This window comes from Melanerpes formicivorus, unplaced genomic scaffold (assembly GCF_026170545.1).
Source record: "Melanerpes formicivorus ecotype bairdi unplaced genomic scaffold, bMelFor1.0.p_v2 SCAF_10, whole genome shotgun sequence".
NCBI lineage: Eukaryota > Metazoa > Chordata > Aves > Piciformes > Picidae > Melanerpes > Melanerpes formicivorus.
The window spans coordinates 712,320-735,677 of NW_027142362.1; the positions used below are offsets into that span (position 1 = coordinate 712,320).

General features: G+C 49.8%; 2 protein-coding genes across 12 annotated transcripts in view; both read left to right on the forward strand.

Annotated features, from left to right (window-relative positions):
- The window catches only part of CERS3 (ceramide synthase 3), a 52,787-nt gene extending 43,779 nt beyond the window's left edge, over positions 1-9,008 (forward strand). For all 8 annotated transcript variants that reach the window (XM_068143330.1, XM_068143335.1, XM_068143336.1 and 5 more), the window contains 2 exons: positions 4,742-5,801; positions 7,658-9,008. In XM_068143330.1, coding sequence (XP_067999431.1) covers positions 4,742-4,873 — 132 coding nt within the window. In that variant the 3' untranslated portion in view covers positions 4,874-5,801; positions 7,658-9,008. The remainder of the gene's footprint in view (positions 1-4,741; positions 5,802-7,657) is intronic.
- ADAMTS17 (ADAM metallopeptidase with thrombospondin type 1 motif 17) overlaps positions 7,755-23,358 on the forward strand; it is a 187,410-nt gene continuing 171,806 nt past the window's right edge. Inside the window, exons 1-2 of one of the 4 annotated variants that reach the window (XM_068143312.1) lie at positions 9,115-15,969; positions 18,271-22,852. In XM_068143312.1, coding sequence (XP_067999413.1) covers positions 22,783-22,852 — 70 coding nt within the window. In that variant the 5' untranslated portion in view covers positions 9,115-15,969; positions 18,271-22,782. Of the gene's footprint in view, positions 7,808-9,114; positions 15,970-18,270; positions 22,853-23,358 lie in introns of those variants that run through there. The other 3 variants (XM_068143313.1, XM_068143316.1, XM_068143314.1) reach the window with 3 other exon arrangements.

Sequence of the window (23,358 nt, forward strand, 5' to 3'; positions counted from 1 at the left end):
AAGAGGCAGACTGAGCAGCAGGTGGAAGGGTTAAACAAAAGGAAAAAAGATTACAAAGGTTTGCGGCGTTGGCTGCACTACAAATGGCTCTCTTGCAGACTTTATGGCATTAGTGTTGCTTCTCATAAACCTTGAAACCATTCAGCCATTTAGAAAGATTAAATTGGTTAGTCATCCAGAACATAAAATATACACATCCATTTTGTCTGTTACCCTAAGCCATCTGAAGTATAATAAATGCAGCTGATGCCATTAAACCAAAGCACTGAGTATTAATGATGGGCTCAGCTGTGGTATTTACAGTTCGCCGGCTCTCGTGGTGCTGATAGTACATTCATCTGTGGTTGCTCAGGGACAGCGAGAGCGGAGCCTCTGAGCTGGGAAACACAACTACAACACATGATGTGAGGGGCTCAGAGAAAACATCTTGAGATTTTAAAGCAGGGCAAGTCCTAGAAATGTTCATTTTGGTTTCCTCAGAAAGTCCAAGTCAGAAGGCAGAAACTTGACTTGCAGTGTTTTCCTGTATTTGTGATGGTCTGCTCAGCCATTTGCACAGGCAGGCTTGTTTGCTTTTCTGCTTACAGATGAGCCCAGTGCTAGTCAAAGCTCTGTCACTTAAGCTGGACAGAAAAGGCCAGGCTCCTCTGAAGCAAGAGGAAGCAGGTTCATGATTCAAAACTAGAAAACTAATTTAGATTTGGTTTAGCAGCATTTCTTGTTAATCAGTATCAGAATTTCAGGAGTGAGTACTGCTTGTCCCGGAGTGGTCTGATCATCAGAGTACAAAGACATTTAATTCACAGAATCTTTGTATTCTGAAAATTAAACAAGGCTTGACAGCATTAAAACTGGGAAGCAGTTGGGAGTTCCGTGCTGGAACATAGGAACGTTTTCCTGTAGGAAACGGGATTCAATGTCACCTATCAGCTGTCAGTCAAAGCAGAGCAGGCTGCCAGCTATTTCTTATCATATTCTTGAGTACCAGCAAAGTCTGTGGGCCACAGTGAGGTAACCAAAATGGAATGGGCATTTGGGAACTTTGCTGCCTCCAGCCTGTTCATGATGAACAGAAAAGCACTCTTAGTCCTTCTCACCACTCCCCACATCTGCAGCCTCAGCCAGAGGCTGCTCAGGAGGATGAGGATGCTTCCAGTGACTCCAGCATGTTTTCATCAGACACTGTACTTGAGGCTTACATTTTATTTTATGAAACATTCCTGGTGGCAAAAAAAAAACCCAGAAAAAAGTCACGAGTCTCCCCCCATCCCTCCACATTTGTCTTTGACTGCAAATACAGATTGCAACACTACCAGGAGGGAGAGAGGTGATCTGAAAGAGACAGAACCTCATAAATGGTTTGTGTGAGAAAGGCTGTCTTTCCTTTTCTCTAACTGATGCCATGCCAAGTTTATTTTACAGTATTTACAGTGAGATGTTTGTTTTGATACCCTTTGTAAAATAAGATCTCCAGGAAGTTTATAGCTTTTGATGAGACAGAGTTAAAGCCTAAACTTTCTCCTAGTGCAATGTATGGGACTAGGAAGTGTAATCTATAAAGGGATCTGAGGCTGCCATTGGATGGGTTATTACTGAGCTGTCATTTCTTTTCTCCGTATGAAGTTGGTGCAGGCTGGTAAAGAGAAATTGTTCATTCAGAGCAGACACAGGATGGTCAGAAACAACACTGTTCTCTCCATTACTCCAGGAGCAGGAAGAACATGCAATCTCTGCCCCTTTAGCTGAAGTCCAAACTGATGACAAGGAGAACAAATTGATTCATGATGAAACAGTCTCCAGTGTGGCTACACAGGCAGGAGATTGTCTGCACGAGGGCTAATGTGCCTACCAGCTCCAGCACGCAGCTCTGGAGGCCAGCCCCAGGTCTCCCTCAGCAATGGTCCTGTTAGCCAAACACTCCTCCATTACAAAAAGGCACCATGACACCTACAGTCCTCAGCACTTGACCTCAGCACCACTGACTGACTGGCTGTTAAACCTTATGAGCTCCCATTAGCAAACCAGCTGCCCTGGTGCCAGTAGGTCAATTGTCAGCCACAGTGGGAGGGCCCAGGTTTTGATCCTCGGCCATGGGGAAATTCCTGGGTTTAAGTGAGAGGTGATTTATTAAATCATGAGGTGCTGGAGAAGGAATGACCGTTGTCTGTCTCTTCTGACAGAAGAACGAGAGGGTGTCAGGTTAGTCTGTCAGGTGATGCCAGGCCTGCTGGGCACCTTCCCATGGGAGAGTCAACCAGGGGCATCTGCTAAACATGCAGGAAGCTGCTGGAGGTGGACAAAGTTTCTTAGGTGTCTGCTTTGATCTCATTTCTGTCTTCAGTCACCACTTAGGCAGAAGGAAGTGTTTACCTGGCCAAGCTGTCAGCCCATGGCTTGGACAGCAGCACTCTGAGCTGGGTTAGGAACTGGCTGGAGGCTGAGCCCAGAGAGTGGTGGTGAATGGTGTCACATCCAGCTGGCAGCCAGGCAGTAGTGGTGTGCCCCAGGGATCAGTGCCAGGCCCCATCCTCTTTAACATCTTTATTGATGATCTGGATGAGGGCATTGAGTCCTTCATCAGTAAATTTGCTGATGACACCAAGCTGGGGGCAGGAGTTGATCTGCTAGAGGGTAGAGAGGCTCTGCAGAGAGACCTCGACAGGCTGGACAGATGGGCAGAGGCCAAGGGCAGGAGACTGAACACATCCAAGTGCCAGGTTCTGCACATTGGCCACAACAACGCCATGCAGTGCTACAGGCTGGGGTCAGAGTGGCTGGAGAGCAGCCAGGCAGAGAGGGACCTGGGGGTACTGGTTGAGAGTAGGATGAACATGAGCCTGCAGTGTGCCCAGGCAGCCAGGAGGGCCAATGTCATCCTGGCCTGCATCAGGAACAGTGTGGCCAGCAGGAGCAGGGAGGTCATTGTGCCCCTGTACACTGCACTGGTTAGGCCGCACCTTGAGTCCTGTGTCCAGTTCTGGGCCCTTCAGTTTAGGAAGGAGGTTGACTTGCTGGAACGAGTCCAGAGAAGGGCAACAAAGTTGGTGAGGGGCTTGGAACACAGCCCTGTGAGGAGAGGCTGAGGGAGCTGGGGCTGCTCAGCCTGGAGAAGAGGAGGCTCAGGGGTGACCTTATTGCTCTCTACAACTACCTGAAGGGGGGTTGTAGACAGGCAGAGGTTGGTCTCTTCTCCCAGGCAGCCAGCACCAGAACAAGAGGACACAGTCTCAGGCTGTGCCGGGGGTAGTTCAGGCTGGAGGTCAGGAGGAAGTTTACACAGAGAGAGTGATTGCCCATTGGAATGGGCTGCCCAGGGAGGTGGTGGAGTCGCTGTCACTGGAGGTGTTCAGGAGGAGACTTGACAGGGTGCTTGGTGCCATGGGTTAGTTGATTAGGTGGTGTTGGGTGATAGGTTGGACATGATGATCTTGAAGGTTTCTTCCAACCTGGTCTGGTCTATTCTATTCTATTCTACTTGATTTCTAGCATCTTTAGGGCATCCTGCCATGAGAGCAGAGCAGGTCATCAGTTGGTAAGGGAAATCCTTCCAGGGAGCTAGGTACTGCTCTTGTAAGCTTGCCACTCTGAAAGGCAAACGGAGGTGTTTGGTTTGAATGGCAAAGCCTTCTCTGTGTGAACCAAACTCCCTAATACGTGGGTGGACTAACGGTGTATATTACCATGGTAAGGAACACACAGTTGCCTTACCTCTCCTTTACCTTTGCTGGGCTGGACACAATGTCCTTTGTCTGTGTGTGGGAAGCATTCCTTACAAGGGTCACGTTTGACTGAGGATGAAGCATGACTGCGAGGAACAGATTTTGGTCAGGGCAAGCTGCCTCCTTAGCTGGATGATCCACTCAAGATGTACACACTAGCTGTACAGCTATGGCCTCCCCTTTGCAGATGTTGACATGATGTATACACCAGCAGGCAGGGAAGAGCATTTTCAGGTCAGTAAGTCTGTTTAAGCAAAGTTCATACCAGGGGATGCTGGTACATCTAGTCACTGTTTAGTTTACACCTGTCAGAAGCAGGCAGCCTCTCAGCTCCTGTGAGTGTATTCATCAAGTTTAGCTTTTATACAGTATTCTTTTCATCTTTCCCACACTTCATAACTGCTAATTAATCCCACAGCACCCAGGGGTTACCAAGTAACACTCTACAAGGGAAAGCAGAAACAAGCAAGACGAGGTCAAATGGCTGGGCCAAGCTCAGAGGAGAAATTGTGTCTGAAGAACATTAGGTTCTGCAAGACTGAAGTGTTGTGAACTGTTCTGTCCTTGGGTGTCAACCTCCACGTCGAGGGGACAGGGTGTTTCTGGGGGATGGTTTTGGTATTGTCTAGTGTATTTATAGCTCCCCTTTCAGTAGTTCTTTGAGTGCCTTTTGGGTGTTTTGGGTGTGGGTGGGTGGGGGTTTTGGGGTATTTTTTACAAAGCAAATGGAGGACAAAGGGATTATGTCTTCAAGGGATGATGGGGAATTTCCAGGAAAGGAGAACGCTTCATGTTCTGGAACTTGGATGCACTATCTTTTCATTTTGCAATTGCGACTAGGGGCACCTGACTGATGAAATTCATTGACTGTTGTTTCCAAGTTGTTAGAAAGATTGAGACTTGGCTGTCTGGCATCCATAGGCCTTGTTGAAAGGCCTGCACTGAGAGCAACGATCTGGTAACTTTCCTGGCAGTAAATTCTGCAGGCACAGAATACACTCACCGTGCTTTCTTCTCCCTAGGACCTGAAGGATGACCGGAGCGATGAAGAGGAGGAAGATTCTGTTACAGATAATGAAGAGGAATCCCCAAGAAATGGCAATAAGAATGGCTGTGGGTCAAACAAACATCTCCTGAATAGCAGCCACCACTAGCCTCCTCCTGCCTCACCTCCTGCAGTGATTTCTGCTCTGGTTTAAATTCAACCTACAGGATAGGATTTAAGTCCAAAGGCTTATGAGAGACTGTGATTGATTTATTGTTGGCTACTGGACCTGGATAAAAGCCCAGCTTAAAGGGGAGTGAAAAATTGCATAACATGACAAAATATGCTAATGGCCCCCTTTCTGAATCCTTGCTAAGTGTTTGGAGAGACATTTGGGCACCCTGACTGGCAGTGCTCAACAAGGGCAAAGCTCATTTACTGTCCTATTGATTCTAATTTCATTTTTCAATCTGATATAAGATACGTTTCACCAGGCAGCTTAATTCACAGATGTTTTGTGGTAGGCAGGTGGTGTGAACTCCATTAGGAACCAAAATTACTCCGTGTGGGAAGAATTTGACAGTGGTGCACAGTGACTACCATTTTAGTCCTTACTTTTCAGTTTAAACCCTCACCAGAATGGGCTTTTCCTTTTGTTTTGAGTTAGATTTCATTTCCTGGAGGCCAGTAGAAGCTCCCATGGAGGAAGTCAAAATTAAGAGCTGGCTTCACTGCAGAAATATGGTCTTTCTCCAAAACATGCTGCATGATAGATGGCTCCAATATTGTGTTCTAAGATTTCTGTGTCAAGGGAGTCCCTGTTGAAATAGCGAAGCTTAGCCCCAGTGCTGCACTGAGCTCCAGGTTTCACAAATGGCTCTCAATGTTAGAAGGAAAGGTGCAGTAGGGAGGAAAGATAGTGAGTGAAGGCTGGCTCTTCTCACAGGTTCTTTTGCACTACCTACTTGTCTTCAGAGCTGCTGAAGGCTCCCTGCTCCTGACACATCTACAGCCCAGAAGAGTGAAAATGAATCTCCTTCATCCCCTTCTCTGGAGCTTGTCTTGCACAGTGGCATTGGATCACTGCCTTACCAGGAGTGAGTCCACTCAGTTCTGTGTTGTGGTGGTTCTCTGCTTGCTGCACATGTCTAGGCAGTGGGGGAGCACAAGGCTAGCAAGGAATGTCATGTCAGTGCTGTGCCTTCCTTTGGTATCAGGATCTGTGCTTCCATCTCTGGAAAATCATTGTCACGTGGGCTAGAGCCAAACCTGGGTGTGAGGGTGTGACTTAGGCCACACACTGTTGCTTGTGCTGTAAGGAGTGGAGGAACAGCTCCTCTTACCAAAAGGGTCTCTCTCCTCAGTCTGCATTTTTGTTCTATTGCTAGCACAGGGTACAGCAATGTTTTCAGTCCTGGGGCTTTCCATGGAGAGCCTGGCCACTCACAGGGTAATACCAATCTCAGCTACAGATGCATTAGCTCACAAGGCCATAAATGATTTGTGTCATGAGTTTTAGAGACGAGAGGCTCACTAAATGGTCCTACAGTAGCTGAGATCATTCGGTGAACTAAATCCAGTAGCTTGGTATTGGCCCGGGGACCATTGCTGGAGAGCCTCGGTACAGAGCTTCTTGTTCAGAAAGGTTCTTTTTGCCTCAAGGCTGCTGGGGCAGGCACTTGGTGACCTACAGGAAGCACTGTGTGAGTGACTTGTTTTCTCAAGACTTCCCTGGCAAAGGGGCTTTGATTCAGTGACTGAAGCATTTGAAAGAATGGGAAATGTTTTGGCTCTCAGATATGAAGAAAGAAATGTTTTCTGTGCAGCTACAAGGAACCACAGGAGCAATCTGATAGAGAGGCTGGTGGAGTGAAAATGTCCATGTCCAGTCTGATTGAGCTGGGCTGGCTTGGATTTGGTACCTGCATTTCGTACCACCTCGAGTGTTTATGCTTTACCACAAGGAGAATTACACTGAGAAAGGGCTATGACCTGCAGCTTCTGAGAAAGAAGGGACATGTACAGTGGTGGGACAGGACTCTTGAGCCCATGGCTGTAGTTCAGTGGTTCTGCTTGGGCAGAATCCCCTCAGCGGCGGTTGCAGAGCTGTGTGCTTCCTGACATAGCTGTGGAGAACACCTTAAATACTGCAGTGTGGGGTTGTTGGCAGTGTAAGTACCTATTACATCATCTAAAGCAACTGGTGAGTTTGGCAGGGTCAGGCTTGCTTATCGGGGCCTATTTATTGCCTGCCCTTGCTAACCAAAGGGAGAAACTTGACGCCTCAGAGGCTTTACGCTCCCTGTGAGAGCAGTGCAGACAACGGTGCTCTCTACGAGACATAATGGAGGCCTGGGAGATGGCCAGGGCATTATCACTGAGCTCTGGTGCCAGAAAGCTTTCCTGCTATGACTAGGAAAGGAAGCATGCAGAGTGATGTTGTCACAGGAGTGAGCCTCTGAACAACTACTGAGTTTTAAACTGGAATTTATAGGCTCATGGAGGCGAAATCTTGCCCTTCCTACTTGGACAAGCCTCTCAGTGAAGCCAATTAACTCTGTTGGAGTCTTGCCTAGGAGAAATTTGGATTGCAGCTATCCAACCTGATTACAAGACCTCTTGTTTTAAATTGATGTGAACCTGGGGTTTTAAAGAAAGAGCAAAAGGTAGATAAATGCATTCAAACATAAAATGCTGAGGCAAATTTGGGGTGAGCACAGAAGAATATGGAAGAAAACGATGTCCTGAAGGTGAATATTAAGCACAGTAAACAACCAAATGACTACATCACGTTGCAGCCAGGAGTGTAGAAATTCTGCACAGAAGCCATGCGGTACCAGGGATAAATACCCAACAGCACAGAGGCGTGGGGACAGGCTGTCATAGTGGGTCTGGACATGCTCTGTCTTACCCTGATGATGTATGTGCTTTATTTTCTACTTTTTACTGACAGAAGCAAGAGGCTGAGGCCACGGGGAGCACAATGTTTGCTAAAGAAACTCATGTCATGGTGCTTCAAGCTTCTCAGGCTGCTTAGTGCCCTTCATATATTTTAATCTTCTCACGAAAATAGTCTCAAAACATCAGTGGAGAACAACTGCAGGTAATGTGTGAGAGCACAGATGAGAGACTCTGAGGACATTATTTTTACCATGGGTCCTGGTTTAATGATCTGACACTGCATGTTTGCCTTTGCGGTGTCACTTGACCATGCCAAAATACTTATGACACAATTACAGACCAAGAATGCAATCTCAGTCCATTTGACTCAGGGAAACCTTTTCAGTTCCACTTATTTTCTCAGAACTGTGTTCAGATCTTCCTGTCCACATATACTACATTGCCTCTGTACTTGTTTACTACCCTGCTTTACCAATCTACTCTGGACAGGTCTCCTTTGCTCCAGGAAACTCATCTTGTCCCTTTGATTTGTTCAGTCTAATTATCTCATTTGTTCTTAGGGGCACTGGGTTGACCTGATCAGTTATGCTACATACTATAAATGTTTTTAAGACGAGGAATCTATGTATGGATTTCCTTGTTTTGCCCACCTTGCAGTGCCCTCCTCTCTGCTTTCCATTCCCTCCCAGCAATAAGGGCCCATTCAGGAGCTAATAATAATGAGTACCATCAATGAACTCATTTTTTCCTGGGCAATTCATGAATGGAGAGGAAGCAAAATTCAAGGGTGCATCATCCACAATTTGTCATTCAAGACCTGTGCTCCGACTGAGCTACTTGACCATGGCCCTGTGCACACTGGGAGCTGCTCTTTCCAGAATGCCAACACATTCGTGTATCTTCACTCCCTCATTGGCTGTTGTCCATATTAGGACTGCTTATCTAGTTGCCTGTATTTGAAGAATGTTAGAATAACTTGCAAAGAGAAAAAGAATTCTGTTGTTTCCAGGACTGCCTGTGTTTGTACACAGACCGAGGTGCTGCCACTCGGGGGCTTACTACCCAAATGGCTCCTTGTAAGCACCTCTTTGACAGCTCAGACACAGATCTTAAGCTGGCAAAAGCAGGAAAGCTCTGCTGAACACAAGGGAGCTGTGCTGACCTGTGTCAGCTGAAAAGCTGCTCCATGTTTCTTACTCTTTCCATTTCTGACTCCCTAGTCAGGAAGATCACAGAGGTTCTGACTTACCATCTCTTCCCATGGGCAGACAAATAAAGGAAGGTGTTTCAGCCCAAATTAGATGAACTATAGCATAATATTTTGGGTTTATTATCTGAACTAGTGTCTTTTTTTTTTTTTTTAGCTTATGAGGAAGAATAAAGTAGGTGGAAAGCAAATCAAACAGGGATGTGTGAGTTTTGGCTGCAAACAACTTGCAAACTGTGAAGAATTAAAAAAATATAATAAAATCTTGCTGATTTAGAAAGAAAAACACCATCTCCACAGGCACTTCCCCCAGCTGCGGGCTTGAGGAACAACAGATAACCAGCAGGCAGAAATGAAAGTCCATGCTGAGAGCAGGAGCATAGCCCAGTTGGGAAAGCGCTGAGGAGAGTTGGTTTGATGGCTGTTAGCTGGGCAGCACCGAGTGAGCCAAAAATGAGCCTCGGAGCTGATTCCATTGCTCATGGTCAAAGCCACTGAAAAGGCCTGTTCCCATTTCCCAGGCAGCGCGATGGACTCCCTCCTGCTCTGCCTGTGTGTGCCATATGGAGCCCGAGGTTGGTTTGAGCTTTGGCCATCCAAATTGTGGTCCTGACTTGCTGAAGGCCACACAGGATACCTGCATGCCTACGCAGAATATGATTTCTGTTCACAAAACTTAGGAAATCTACCTGATGCCCATGCTTCAGGGATGGAGGGTAACTTCAGACAGTGAGGTGGCACCATGAGTGACCAGCATAGAGCTGACCTTTCCTGAGCAGAGCTTTGTGGGTAAGGAGAAGAAAAGTCAGGAGAGGGCTTGGACAAACCCATCACAGATTTTTCTTGCAGATACAGGTGTGAGAGACTCATTCAAAGGTTGGTTTCTCCAGGTCTTTAGCAGGGAGCATTTTCTCTCCCTCTGTCTACACGTTTTGCATGATGCCTCTTGGCACTTGGAAATTGCCAAACAAGGTCAGAGTAGTCATTTGCTTCTGAGAGTAGTCATTTGCTTCTGAGAGTAGTCAGCATCTAAAGTTTCAGACGTACATAAGAAACCAGCAGCCCAGGATAATCCTTTTCCCACTCTGGTGTGAGGCAGATGTAAGTTTGTGCTCTGAAACACATTTTGAGGGAGGATCAATGGCCGTGCCTCTGGATGTTCTTGCTCTGGGCATATCTTCAGTGGGGAACTTAGTTCAACCTTAGATTCATTTCTTTTAATTTGTATTAGAAGATGGTGAGGGTTGGAAGAGACCTCTGGACATCATCTAGCCCCAACCACCCTGCTACAGCAGGGTCACCCAGGAGCACATCCATGTGCCTTTTGAATCTCTCCAGAGAAGGAGAGTCTACAGCCTCTCTGGGCGACCTGTGCCAATGCTTCAGCAGCCCTCTGTTCAGCCTCCCCTCTCAGCTTGTGTTTGCCATCCTGCAACTCAGGCTTTTGGACACCTGCATTGCTGCTTAACCTCATCAGCAGAGATTTCTCCATGGCCCGTCCCTGCTCCAACCTGTAGAAGCAGTCTTTGCCTGTACCTGCAAGGAGGCACTGCTGAAGTGTGAGTTATTTGCTGTATCACACATGGCTGTGGGAATTCCACAAATAACTGGGACATAGGAGAGGAGAGGGGAAATCACTGGGCAGAAAACTGGGACTCCTGTTGGGGGGTGGAAACAAAGCTTCCCTTTCTGTCCTGTCGTCCACGTGTGGTAAGATCTTAAGCAGCAGAGGGGAGGTAGAGCCCTGACATTAATCCCTTGTCAAAGAAGGGAATTCCCAATCAAGGAAAGGGAGGTGATCAAAGCAGTGTAATCTTCACCCTAGCTGACTACAGAGAACTTCCAGTAGGGCTCCAAGAGTTTATTTAACTGAAGTACCATCTGTGGGATTACTTGAAGTTCCTATCTTAAGAGCAGACACGGCTGAAAGCATAGGTCTGAACTTCCCACATGAATCTGCAAATACGAAGGCATAACAACCCATGTAGGATAATGTTGTTGATGTTCCAATAGTCTGAAGATTAATGAAAATATCTTCTATTTATTCAGCTGGAAAGAGCCCTGATCTTCTGGAGTTTTGTTACCCCATAAAGCATTCAGAGGAGACCCCATAATCATTTCAAAGTCAGAAACATTAAGTGGAATAACAAGCATAAACCCTCTCCACAGCGACTTTGAAGTGCAAGAAGCATGTCCTTGTATGCCTAGAATACTACTCTGCCTTGAGCTGGGGTAGGAAGAAACAGCTCCCAGAGAGTTGTTTCAGGTGGTGAAAAGTCCTTATTTTTCCTACCACAAAAGAAGCTGGCCCAGGAAAAGTTAGAGCTGAGCAGTGAAATAGATTATTAAATTCCCACTGAAACTCACAGGACCTTTTCCATGATGCTAATAAGAACTGGATCCTGACCTCAAGCAACCAGATGAAATAAGGGCAGCTCCATACTGCATTTTCCAGCCATTAAGAGCAGGACACAGTTCCAAGGTTTTCTTCTCCTATAGCCAGAGCAAAATTCTGCACAGAAAATTAAATTTGTCTGCAGAAAACACACCTGAACACTTCTCTGCCTTTCTCTCTCCCCAGACTGGGCCTGTCTCTCCTGAAAGACATGCCTGGGAGAGTAGGGATGTGCCTCTGGAGCCAGGAACTTCACTTTCAGCAAGTAGTCTGCCTCCTGTCCTGTGCTGCTCAAACTGTCAACAAAGACCCAGCTGCTGATGCTGAAGCCTGTGGTCCATGGCCACATGCACCAGGAAAAGGCGAAGGGGAAGCTGTGGTTATCACACCCACCTCAGTGGATGTGAGAGGGTGGCTGGGCCAGAGGAGAGAGGGGGGACCACAAGGGCTGGGACAACACAGCGACAGTTGGAACACAGGACCAACATCACCAAGAATCTCAAGGCAAGGCAGTAACAAGACTAGGAAGGAAAAAAGGCCCCAAGAGGAGGAGTAGGAAAGAGACAGTAGTTCAGTAATCCTGGGGATCAGCCCTTTCCAAGCAGCAGGAATCAGCTCTGCCTGGACTCTGAGATGAAGTCCGTAGCCAGGACAGCTCCTTTTCCCCAGGCACCAGTGGTTTCAGACTGAACCCGGCCAGTGAGTTCCCAAGGCAGGAGCAAAGGCAGCAAGATCTGGGACACACTCCTGTAGGAAGTTCCCAGTAAGTGAGTGAGGGGACAGGGAGGGACTCGTCCGGGGTTGGTCCTGGGTAGCCACAGGTGGAGGCCAGCTACAGTTCACCTCCAGTTGCTGGACAAGCTTGTCTCCCTCTCGAATCTCAGTACTGGGTTTGTGCTTTTCCTGGCTAACTGAGGAGCTTCTAGATGTCTGTCTGTGTTTTCTACAGCAAAGAGCAGAAGCAAGCTGCTAAAAGGCCTTTCTAGTGCTAGCATCTCTGGGTATGTTTCTCGCATACAATGCAGGAGAAGTTGTAATATTTCAGGAGAAGAATCTGGGGGAAGCAGGAGCTAAATCTTATCAGACCATGCTAAATCTTACAAGGCTTTGCAATCCTAGCTAGTTCCTTTGCTATTTTAAAGGAGGAATTATTCAGCATCCAAAGAATGTTTCAGACATTTCCCCAATGCAAGGGGCAGTGAGGTCAAATAGTGCCTGTATGTTTGGAGATTCTTTTTTCCCCTTTAGATCCTGTAAGGAGGGCACTTGAGCAGAGAACAGGGCCCTGTGCCTATAGCCCCTTTTGCCTGAAGTGAGGCCTATTCTATAACCTGTACCACACTGCTGGGTACACACAGCATTTACTGAACATGGAAATTTCCCCAACAATCACCTTTGTGCTGCAATTTCCCCTCCTGCATCCAAGCAAGAGAGGAGCTGGGATGCTTTCCCACTCCCCTGCCCTGGCACACATGACTGACAGAAGGGGAATTGTAAACTGGCACCCCCTCATCTCTACACTGTGGATTGCAAATAGGACTGCTCCAGCTCTTTTGGACAAGGGCTTCCTGTTTGTCACATGTAGGTGCTTCTCTGTGGTGAACATCAGAGCTTAGCCACAGGTGCTGAGCTTAGCCCCACGTCTTGATGGATGTGGGGGCCCAGAATCCAGCTCAGCCCACAGCTGAGCATCCTTGGCAGGGCCATGGAATTGCCACACACTCAGTGAGAGGAAGACAAATTCCTGCCCTGACACAACCTCGAGAATGGAGAGAGGCTTCTAAGGTTCTCTGTTTTGCACACCAGGGAGGGTTTTCCTGCCTGCCCAGGGTATGGATGCTCCTCTGCCCTGTGGTCTGCTAGTGTGAAAGGTGTGGCCAATTCTGCTGTCGGTCTGCAAGGCAAGGCTGTGAGCACAGTGGAAATGTCTCCTGTAGGAAAGGGACTGTTTCAGGCCCTCCCCGCGGGCAGCTGCCTTCGGAAAGCCCAGGGCGGCCCAAAGCCCCATGGGTGCCGCAGGCAGGGTGAGAAACTGGGTGATTGCCGCAGGCGCCCACGAGGTGGCAGTCGCAGGACACCGCTCCCCGAGCCTCGCCCTCCCGGCCCCGCCGCAGCTTGTCCGTCCCTTTGCCCTTTCAAGCACGGAGTCTGGCCTGCAGACTGCGGTGCGAGAGTGTTCCCTGCAGCCGGGCCGTGCCGCTTGGTCGGCCTCTAACTGTGACACCAGTGCCTGGTAAACGAAAACGCTTCAAACTTTGCGGAGAGCGATGCTAGGTAGGGAGCAACCCAGAGGACCAGTGAGTGATGTCCCGAGGGCTGGCGTCTCCCCGGGTGTCGCTGGTGACCCTTTCCTCAGGGATGCAGCGCTCCCCACTGACTCCCTTGCTTACAGAGCTGTACTGGTGTGTCTGGGGTAAGGAAGAATGTGAAATCTTCTCTGGCTCTGCTCTACTGGTGACTGGATGGGGTGCTTGGTGCCATGGTGTAGTTGATTAGATAGTGTTGGGTGATAGGTTGGACTTGATCTTGAAGGTCTTTTCCAACCTGGTTAATTCTAGTCTAGTCTAGTCTAGTCTACCTTCATATTTGTGTATTGTCCATTTAAACGTTGAGCCACAGAGGATGCAGCTGCTCCTGCAATGAGAACAATCAGCCCTGGGAAGAATCTCCCCAAGGTAGTGGTGGATTCCCCAGCACTGGATGCCTTTAAGATTCAGCTGGACAGAGTGCTGGGCCATTGTGTCTAGACCGTGCTTCTGCCAAGAAAGACCAGACCAGATGATCCCTGAGGTCCCTTCCAGCCTGGTGCTCTGTGATTCTCTGACAGTAAGTGAAAGCCCTTTCTCATCTATATCTTTAACTTTTGTAATGAAATAAGGCTGATAAATCTCAAAATACTGAAAGTCACTCTGCCACTCCACCTTGGGAGACATTCTGCACCCCAAGCATGAGAGGGAGGGACAATAGGATATCACCTCCAAAACTCAGAAAAGAGATAAAGACTGAGGAAGAGTTGCATCTCAAACCCCTTAAATCCAACAGGGGCTGAGCCTTATGGCCAGATCAACCCCAGGATTTGGGAAGGACAAGAACCCCAGGGGCTCCACAGACGTGCTAAACCTTGGCTGAGATAGTCCCTCTGAGCCAAGCAAACAGCCTGTGCCCTCCCACACTCCCCTCCAGCATCAGCAGGAAACAGGGATCCATTGGCCTGAACAAGCTTCTTTAATCCCACTTAGCACAATACTGATGGGCAGGTTGCACCCAGCTATGACTGTGCAGAGAGCTGGGAGCTGATTTGCTTAGCTAGAGGGAGGAAGTGTTTCCATGATCTCTCTCTGTGCCTAGCCACAGATGAACAGGAGGTGCTCGGAAGCTGTAGACTGTGGCCAGCAGCCCCATGGCTCCCATCTGACCTCAGCTCTTCTCAGGGTTTCTCTTTCAGAGCCAGGAGGGAGCTGGGTTTGACTTGACTGTCTCAGCAGATATTGGAGCTTGGAGGTGGCCTGTTTAGCACTCTCCGTGCTGGGGTTTGCCACAGGCTGGTACCCAGCTGTTGGCACAGTTTGCTCCCTCAAAACTCACAGCCAGTGCTGGTGGGACTCCAGCAGGTTAATTGAAACACATCTCTCATTCCTTGTGGGTGTCCAGCCCAGAAAACCTGAAACCACAGTTGGGAGAGTCCTAGAGTGACACTGATATTTTGCTTGTATGAACAAATACTTGCAACCAAGCCAAAGTCAATTGCCAGCTCTGTTGGGAGAGAGGATCAGGCATCAGAGGAGGATCCTGATTCTCTTCTTGGTTCATGGTACGACCTTGCAAATAATGACAATATTGGCCCCGAATGGGCCTGGATGAGGTATAAGTGGCTGTTGTTGATTAAAGAGCAGGATGCGTTTCAGACTCCAGAAGGGTTGCTCCCTCTGGACCTTGCTCTGGCCCTCCATCTGGCCAATTCCTACCTAGTGACTCCAAGCAGCCTTTGCTGACGTGGGCAGTCAGGTTTCCTTGCTAGCTGTGGAGGCAGAGGCAGCCCTTGCTGTGGCTTAGAAGAGTGTGACTTGCACAAGCGCCATCAAAGCGTTACAGATGTGGCTAGGTAATGGTCACAGTGCATCCTGCCTGCCCTACTCCTTTGTCCCTTAGAGAACAAAAAAGCTTTTGCTGCTTCAGGCCAGCTCAAGAGCCCAAAATGTGGAGTCTTTCCCCAGACAGGTGCTCCAGGTGACCCCTAGGCTAGACAACTAACAGGTATGCAGCATCATTTGACTGAACTTCCCAGTTTGCATCTCCAGGCTGTTGAGCTCTTCCATAAAGCCAGTGAGACAGCACAGGCTCTGAGTAACACGATGTAGCTGAAGATGGCCCTGTTCCCTCCAGAGGGGTTAGACTAGATGACCACTAAATGCCCTTTCCAACCCAAACCATTCTATGGCTCTACGTGCTGGGGGCTGAATGCCCACAGCTCCTTCCCTGCTGGGGGTGTTTGTCCTCCTGGGACAGTGCTGGAGAATTTGCTGACTTAGTTGTGGGTGATGGGGATGGAGTGCAAAGACTGAGTGGTCCAGAAAGGGGGAACTACAGAGCAGCCAAGTGTGGGTAGAAGGTGAGCAAAACTGTGTTGTTAATTATTAAAAGCTCCAGGCAGTCAGAGGCCTGGGGCTGTGAACTCTGCACTGCTTCTGACAGTGCTGTTACAACACAGCTCTGCATCCAGACTGGGAGCAACCAGGAAAACAGGCACAAACTTGAGTAAAAGGTTGGTAATTCTGAATGCTGTTGTTCTGTTGGTCCTATCATTGCTCATGGATAAAAGGTGAGGGTTTTGATTGATGGATTTGTGTAAAAGCTCATATGATTTGACAAAGCTTTGAGGACAGCTTAAATATGAGACAGAAGAAGGGTTAGATGAATGTCCAGAGCAACAATTATCTGAGCACATGGGCTTGGAGCTGCTTCCCTTCCACAAGAGACCAGGCTGGGGACACAGTCCTTCATCAGCTTTGTGCCACCATCCAGTGGTGCTTTTGCTTGGAGGACAGCTCTTCCTACCGTGGTGGATTCCCCATCTTGTGGCCCTGCAGCTCTGGTGGGCTGCAAGGAGGGGAAGCCCAGCCCTGCAGTGCCTGGGTGTGGGTCCCCCTTTCCAGGGATGGGCCAGGGCCTTGCTGGCTGGAGGAGGAGAGCAGACTCCTGTGCTGTGGCCCACCTCAGAGCCCCCAACACAGAGCTTGCTGAGGGCCCCTGACCCCCAGCAGTTCCTGCTCGAGGGGATATTGAGTTTTCTGTTTGTTTTGCAAGTGTAATTGGCCAAGACGCTGTGAAGGGAGGAGAGGGAGTTCAAGGGAGAGGTGTTAAAGAAATAGGAAAACATTATTAAGAGTGTTTTAAGTCAGCACTTTCCCTTATTAGTACTTTCATGATGGAAAGAAGCCACTTCAGGTCTGTGCAGTTGCACTGGGCCACCATGTCCAGGCCCCTGTAGGTGTCCAGGTCCCTGCAGGCACCCATGCAGGGAGCATCCCCTTGGCATCACCCTCAACTCCCTCCCAAGCCATCTACCATCTTCCTGGCTTACAAATCTCCTCCTCTGACTTCTTGTGTCCTGCTGCAAGCAACATACAGAGTAGGATGTGCCTTATACGAAATGGTTGTGGGGGGTGATCCTTGTCTAAGGCAAGTGTTGGATACAAAGAGAGATGTCTGAGAGGAGAAGGGGAACAGATGTAGGCTATGACCAGCTGAAAGGCAGTGCATGGAAAGAAGGAGGTGATGCCTGCATGAAGGGCTTTGCTGTTGTCAGCTCCAAGCATTCAGAACCTCTGCCTCCACAACAAAAAAAAAGAAACCAACAGCATCATCTTCTGAGAAAGGATTCTTATAAGTGCTCCTGAGGTTGGGAACTTCTCCATCTGTTCCTGGGCAATAAGCCTTTGGGCTTCTCACAGCTCACATTTCTCAGCCTGTTACGGAGTTAAACATGGAGTAAAATGAGAAATCGGCCTCATGATTACAGGTGTCAAGGCCTGGAGAGGAAAACCCCAAACAAAGCATAAACCACCACAAAGGAAAGTGCCAGCTATTCCCAGGTTCCTGATAACATCATTAGAGGTGGCAAGGCTGGACTTCATAAAGAGCCTGGCTGAGCTTTAGGGTCAGCCCCAACAACGCCAGCTCTTTCCTTTGTCCATCCGTTCCTGCATGCCTGGGGAGTGACGTGTGGCTGACTGTTACTGCCTGGGTGATGGCTATCTGTGTGCAGCTCTCAGATACCAAAGAGCCCCTGGGCTAGCCTGGTCTGTGTGCAGGAAACCCAGCACAGCCTGGGCGTAGGTGGTGGCACTCCTAACCTTCCCCGTGTCTCTGCACCAAGTGCTGCCTGTGCCGGAGGCAGCAGATTCGCCCAGCACCCGCAGCTGTGTTGCTCTGTTGGGAGCATGTTCTGCCCTGGCTTTTCTCACCCACAGTGCCACCTGTGCAATGCTTCCTCCTGGCAGCGCTGCACCCTGACCCCTCCAAACATCTACACCGAGGCAGCAAGACACCCTGGGAGGTTTTGTGCAGGCAGTAAAGGCAGCAGTGCAGGGCTGCAGCCAGATCTCCACTCTCATGGGACAAGGTGTGAAGCAACCTGGGATTTCAGGAGTCCATTCTTCAGCTCCTGTCCCAATGGAGTATTTTTCTTCTTTCTTCTCTGCATCCTGTGGAAATTGGATGGGTTTCCTCACTGCAGCTGAGTGAAGCTCTGAGGCCCCTGGAGACAGGCAAAAGGGGGAAGGGTTTGGAAGGAAGATGTCCAGGGAAAGTCTCAGCAATGTGCTCACTGTTCATTAGACACACACCTCAACCAAAGCAAACTCCCTCTGATGAAAGGGAACCTTTGTCAGCCTGTGAATACAGCTCCCTGCTAGCAGAAAGAAAGGGACAGGTCTCCTGCCGTGGATTTACCTTAACTGAAACAGGCCGCATGCTCCCTTGAGGACACAGGTGCCAGTGGCTCAGCTCTGCTCCTGGACACCTCCAGTATCACAGCTGTTCTCCTTTCTGCTCTTATCCCCAGGAGCTCAGGAACAGATTGTCCATATTCAGCCAGACTTGACAGAGATGTCCCAGAGGGAGTTCTTTTCTCACGGTCTCGAGAGATTGCTGGAAGGAAAAATCTCCTATGTGCCTCTGCTGAGGACTGCCTCAAGAGTACTGGACACTGGAGACTCCATATTGAATCATTTTGGTTAGTAAAAACCTTGAAGATCATCGTGTTTAACAAAAGAAGCAAGTTCAAGATGAAGAGGCACAGCTTTAAAAGTGCTCTATCCCGGGAAGAAGCTTTAATTGAACCTCTGGCTCACTGAAAAACTGACCTGTAGGAAACCTGCTGCTGGTACCTGTAGGACTGCTTGTGCTTACTTGGGTCATCACTAAGCAGCTTTTCTTGGTCCCTACTTGTCATAAAACTGTTTCTGGCTTCTTTTCAGGGGGCATTTGCATGAGAGGTCTGTGCCCAACCAGCCTGGCCACTGCCCCACTGCCTGAAGAACCCCCCCAGGAGAGGAGCTGCCAAGTGGGCAGGGATGGTATCAGAGTGTCCTGAGCAGGAGAGAGCATCACCTGTGAGGTTGGGATTGCCCACCTGGGGCCAGGACAGGAAGGGTTTGGAGAAGAGTGGCTGGAGAGAAGGGACAAGGCTGAGTAACGGCCAAGTTAACCCTTCACATGCTGGCATTTTCCAGGCGGTGAGCCAAATGACTGCTGGGGAAGATGTATATAACACATGTCTGCAGTCTCCAAAGGGCTGTTAACTGAGCAGTAATGGCCATGAAGCCTGGCTGCCTCGACCTGCATTTAAAATTGAGAAAAAAACCCAAATACATGCATTTCAGAGCAGGAGAGGACTTGCTTCCTAGGAACTGCAGGGCCAAAGCCTCTCTCTGTGGTGGTGAGAGGAGGAGAAACACTGCCTGCCACGGGCTGGGGACAGGGGAGAAACGTGAGACCACAACAGCTTGCTCCTGCCACACACCTTACCCTTGTCAGTGACATCCCCAAGGCCTTTCTGAAAAGCCCAAGGTGTTAAATTAATCAAGAAAGTCTGTGTCTGACTAGAGCTTTGGGCTGTGGATTCAGTGACACCGCTGCACCTAGGACACTTCCCTCTTTTGTCGTGTGGGTGCTTGCCCCCTTGCGCCTGGCTTCCACCCTTGCCAGCACTGAGGCCAGCCTGTGCTGTTGCCCCTGTTTTGGGGTGTTGCGGCCTCCTGGGCCCCTGCCCAGACACTGCAACTCTGCAATGCCCAGCAGGGCCCAGCCCTACCCTGATGAAGTCTGTGCCCATCAGCCTGGCTGCTGAGCGGGCCCTTCCATGCAGTAAGTTAGAGCCTTCTCTTTATTACTGCCCTCTTCCCCCACACCATCACGTTTATTCTTTCTCTGTATTGCTACTATTTTTTTGGCAGAGGACTTTGGAAGGTGGGAGAAAGGATCCACTAAAAAGTTAATCCAAGCCCCCTCATCAAACCCTTCTGAGGGAAGAGAAGAGGCAGTGGCTTCAGTCCTTTAGCAAATGAAGACAGCTGGTGGTCTGGGTTTGAACATGACTGCTTGGGGCTCAGGCCAGCTTTGGCAGCTCACAAATCAAATTACCTCTTGGTTCTCAGGGGTGGAGGATTGCCATGTGTGGAAGAGCTGTGGCGGAGCTGCTGGCCAGAGCTGCTGTGCCAGCCGGGGCCTTGGCCTCAGAGGGAGGGTCTGAGACTGTCAGTTCACAACAGGTCAGGAGAGAAAGTCAGGCTGTGAGGGTTTGCTTTAACAGAGTTACACTGCATTACTGACACACAGCAAAGCAGTCCTGACCTGAGATCGTGTCTCACTTGAATGAGTTCTGGGCCAGCCCTTTGGCTTTGGTAACTTGTTAGAGGGCAGACTGAGCCTTGAAGGAGACAGTTAGAAAACACAGAGCTGTTAAATCTCACCTGAACTCATGTTAAGAAGGTGAGTTTGAGCCATGGGCCCTGGCTTTACCTGGATTTTATCTGCTGGGAGCTGGTTGCAGGTCCTCAGTTTTGCTCTTGCTGCAGTTTGCTGTTAACACCAAGAGCCACCACACTGGAGAGGTAAGGAGCTCCCCTGAGACCACAGCAGGAGCTAGGATATCTACATGCAGTTGTACCTTCATACTGCTGTGTGCCACAGGGTGCCCCTCAGCACCCAGGAAGAGCACAGCCAGTGGGATGGAGGGCTGGAGGAAGCTCTAAGATTCTGGCTCTTAGCCTCTCCACTTGTCACAGGAGCAGATCTCAAAGCAGATGTAGTTCTTGTTGCCTGTCCAGTGCTTGACAGAGAGAAGATGGTGTCGGTCTGCCCATTTCTCTGACCAGTCCTTCTCTTAGGTTCATGCAGCCCTTTCCTTTGCACTGCCCCTGCCTTCTACCCTCACAGGGATGATCATACAAATCCAGTTCCACTTTCTTGCAACTCAGAGCCGTTGCCACTGTCAGCAGGACTCTGGACAATTCTGGTGTAAGTGCTGCAGGGAGATCTGCCAGAGTCATTCACACTCTTTTATGAGTCTTCCTTTGAATTCTACAATTTCAGTAACGAAGTTGCAGATTTTTGCAGAAGTTTAAACTCTAAGACACTGCTCTGCTGGGCCACAGCAGCTTAAAGCTGCTAACATGTTGGGTCTTGACTGCTTTCCACAACTCAGCCATGCCAGGAGCACAGGATCTGATCCAAAGCCCACCGAATGCAGTGGAAATCTTTCTGCTCTTGGAAATCACCTGAATGCTTTCAACAGTCTGTGGTCCAAGCTGACTTCTCCTGACCCCTGGGCAGCTGAGGACATAAAATATATAGCCCAGCCACCAGACAGGAAGGAGCACTTCTGGCTGCAGGCTCTCGGTGAAAATGGGAACTGGTTGCACCTGGGTGAGAGTGCAAAGTGTCCTTAGCTCACAGAGAGGCAATAGGAAGGGAGGTGGCAGGTGGCTTCCTCCTCTTCTCCCTCTCCCAAATGGCCTTCTTAATTAGCTTGAAGATCCTCCTGCTCTAAATCAGTGTCCCCTTGTCTCCCACTGTAAAAACCAGTATCTCCTGAGCTTTATGCACTTGTTTCTTGTTTTCATCCATGCTGTGAGTACTTCCAGGAGTATTGAAGAGGATTGTCAAAAATCTTTGCATGCTCATGTACTGTCAGTCTCATTTCCCCCCTGGTCTTCTGTGTCCTAGGATCAGTATTTCAGGTGTCAGTGGAAAAGGGTTCAGGGAATGACGGAATGGGTGAATTTTTCACATGAGGTTCTGTAGCAGTGTCTTAAGCTCTTTCAGTAATGAAGAAAAGGATATGCAGGAAAGATGAGGGAGGAAACCACCAGTCAACTGCTTGTTGTCAGCCTTTCCATGCCTCTTGTTTTGGTATTTCCAGTGGCTCAATGGGCATCAAACCTGCTGCAAATCTGTCTGCAAAAATCACAGAATCACAGACTGGCAGGAGGTGGAAGGGGACCTCTGGGGGTCATCTAGTCCAAGCCCCTGCCAGAACATGATCATCTAGAGAAGGTCACACAGGAATGCATCCAGGCAGGTTTTGAATGTCTCCAGAGAAGGAGACTCCAAACCTCTCTGGGCAGCCTGGTCCAGGGCTCTGTCACCCTCATAGTGAAAATGTTTTTCCTTATGTTCATGTGGAAGCTCCTCTGCTCCAGCTTCCACCCACTGCTCCTTGGCCTTGGCCTGGCTCCATCCCCCTGCTACTTGCCCTTCACATATTGATAAACATTAACGGGGTCACCCTTCAGGCTCCTCTGCTCCAGAATAAAGAGCCCCAGCTCCCTCAGCCGTTCCTTATAAGGGAGATGTTTCACTCCATCATCTTTGCGGCTCTGTGCTGGACTCTTTTAAGCAGTTCCTCGAGGTCCTTCTTGACCTGAGGGGCCCAGAACTGGCCACAATAATACAGATGTTTCCTCACCAGGGCAGAGTAAAAGGGTAGGAGAACCTTCCTTGACCTGCTGGCCATACTCTTCTTCTTGCACCCCAGAAGACCATTGGCCTTCTTTGGCCATAAAGGCATATTGCTGACTCATGGAGAACTTGATGTCCGTGAGCACTCCAGGTCCTTCTCTACAGAGCTGCTTTCCAGAGGGTCAGCTTCTCACCTGTGCTGGTGCAGGGCTCACTCCTGCCCAGGAACAGGAACCACACCTGCCCTGGTTGGAGCTTTCCAGGTAATCTCCCGCTCTCCCTGTCCCTGTTCCCCCTCGACTCAGGCCGGGCCTGGCCGCGCTCGGGGGCAAGAGAGGGCGCCCCCTGCCGGCCGCCCCCCACCCACGTGCACCCCTCCTCTCCCCGCCCAGCGCTTTCAGCTCGCAGCCAATGGGGCCGGGCAGGGCGGGGCCGGGCGGATACTCGCGCCAATGAGCGATCGGGACCGCGGGGAGGGGCGTGGCGCGGCGCCCACCACGCCGGGGCAGCCGGCGGCGCAGAGTAGATTTTCCGAGGGCGGGGAGGGCTCAGTCCGGTTGGGTTCTCGCCGCCGCCGCCTCCGTTCCGCGCTCGGCCCCGCCGCTGCCATAAAATGTTTGACGGCTGCCTCCTCTCTCTTGTGTTTCCCTGCCTGCTGCTGTGGGGACTGGACGCCGGCACAGGTAGCGCTTCCCTCCCCTGGCTGCTAGTGCTGGCATCCCCTTTTCCTTGGCGGAGCTGACAGCCCCTGGCCGCGGCCAGCCCTCGCGGCGCGGGTCCGGCGGGGCGGGCGGTGGGCGCCGGCCCCGGGCGGCAGGGTGCAGGCGCAGAGCGCAGGGCACGCACCGGATCCCCTGCGTGGCCGCGGTCCCAGTCTGCAGGATGAATAGCTCCAGGCTTTTGTATTTTCTTTTCCTGTCCTCTCGCTGCTGCTGCTGCTGTAACGTTTCATGTGGAAAGCTGCTGACTGTCCTTGGCTGCGGCTTCGGCTTGCTCTGCTTTTCCCCTTCTCCCTGCAAATTTTTATTGGGGTTGGTGAAATGCGATGCTTGTGTCTGAGCTATATATATTTTTTTAATGATACAAGTAGCTTTAGCATTTGCTTTATTCCTCACTTCCCTGCACATTTTTGACTCCAATGTACGCGTGTATATATACAGGCAGAGAGAAATAAATCCCTTTCCTCCGC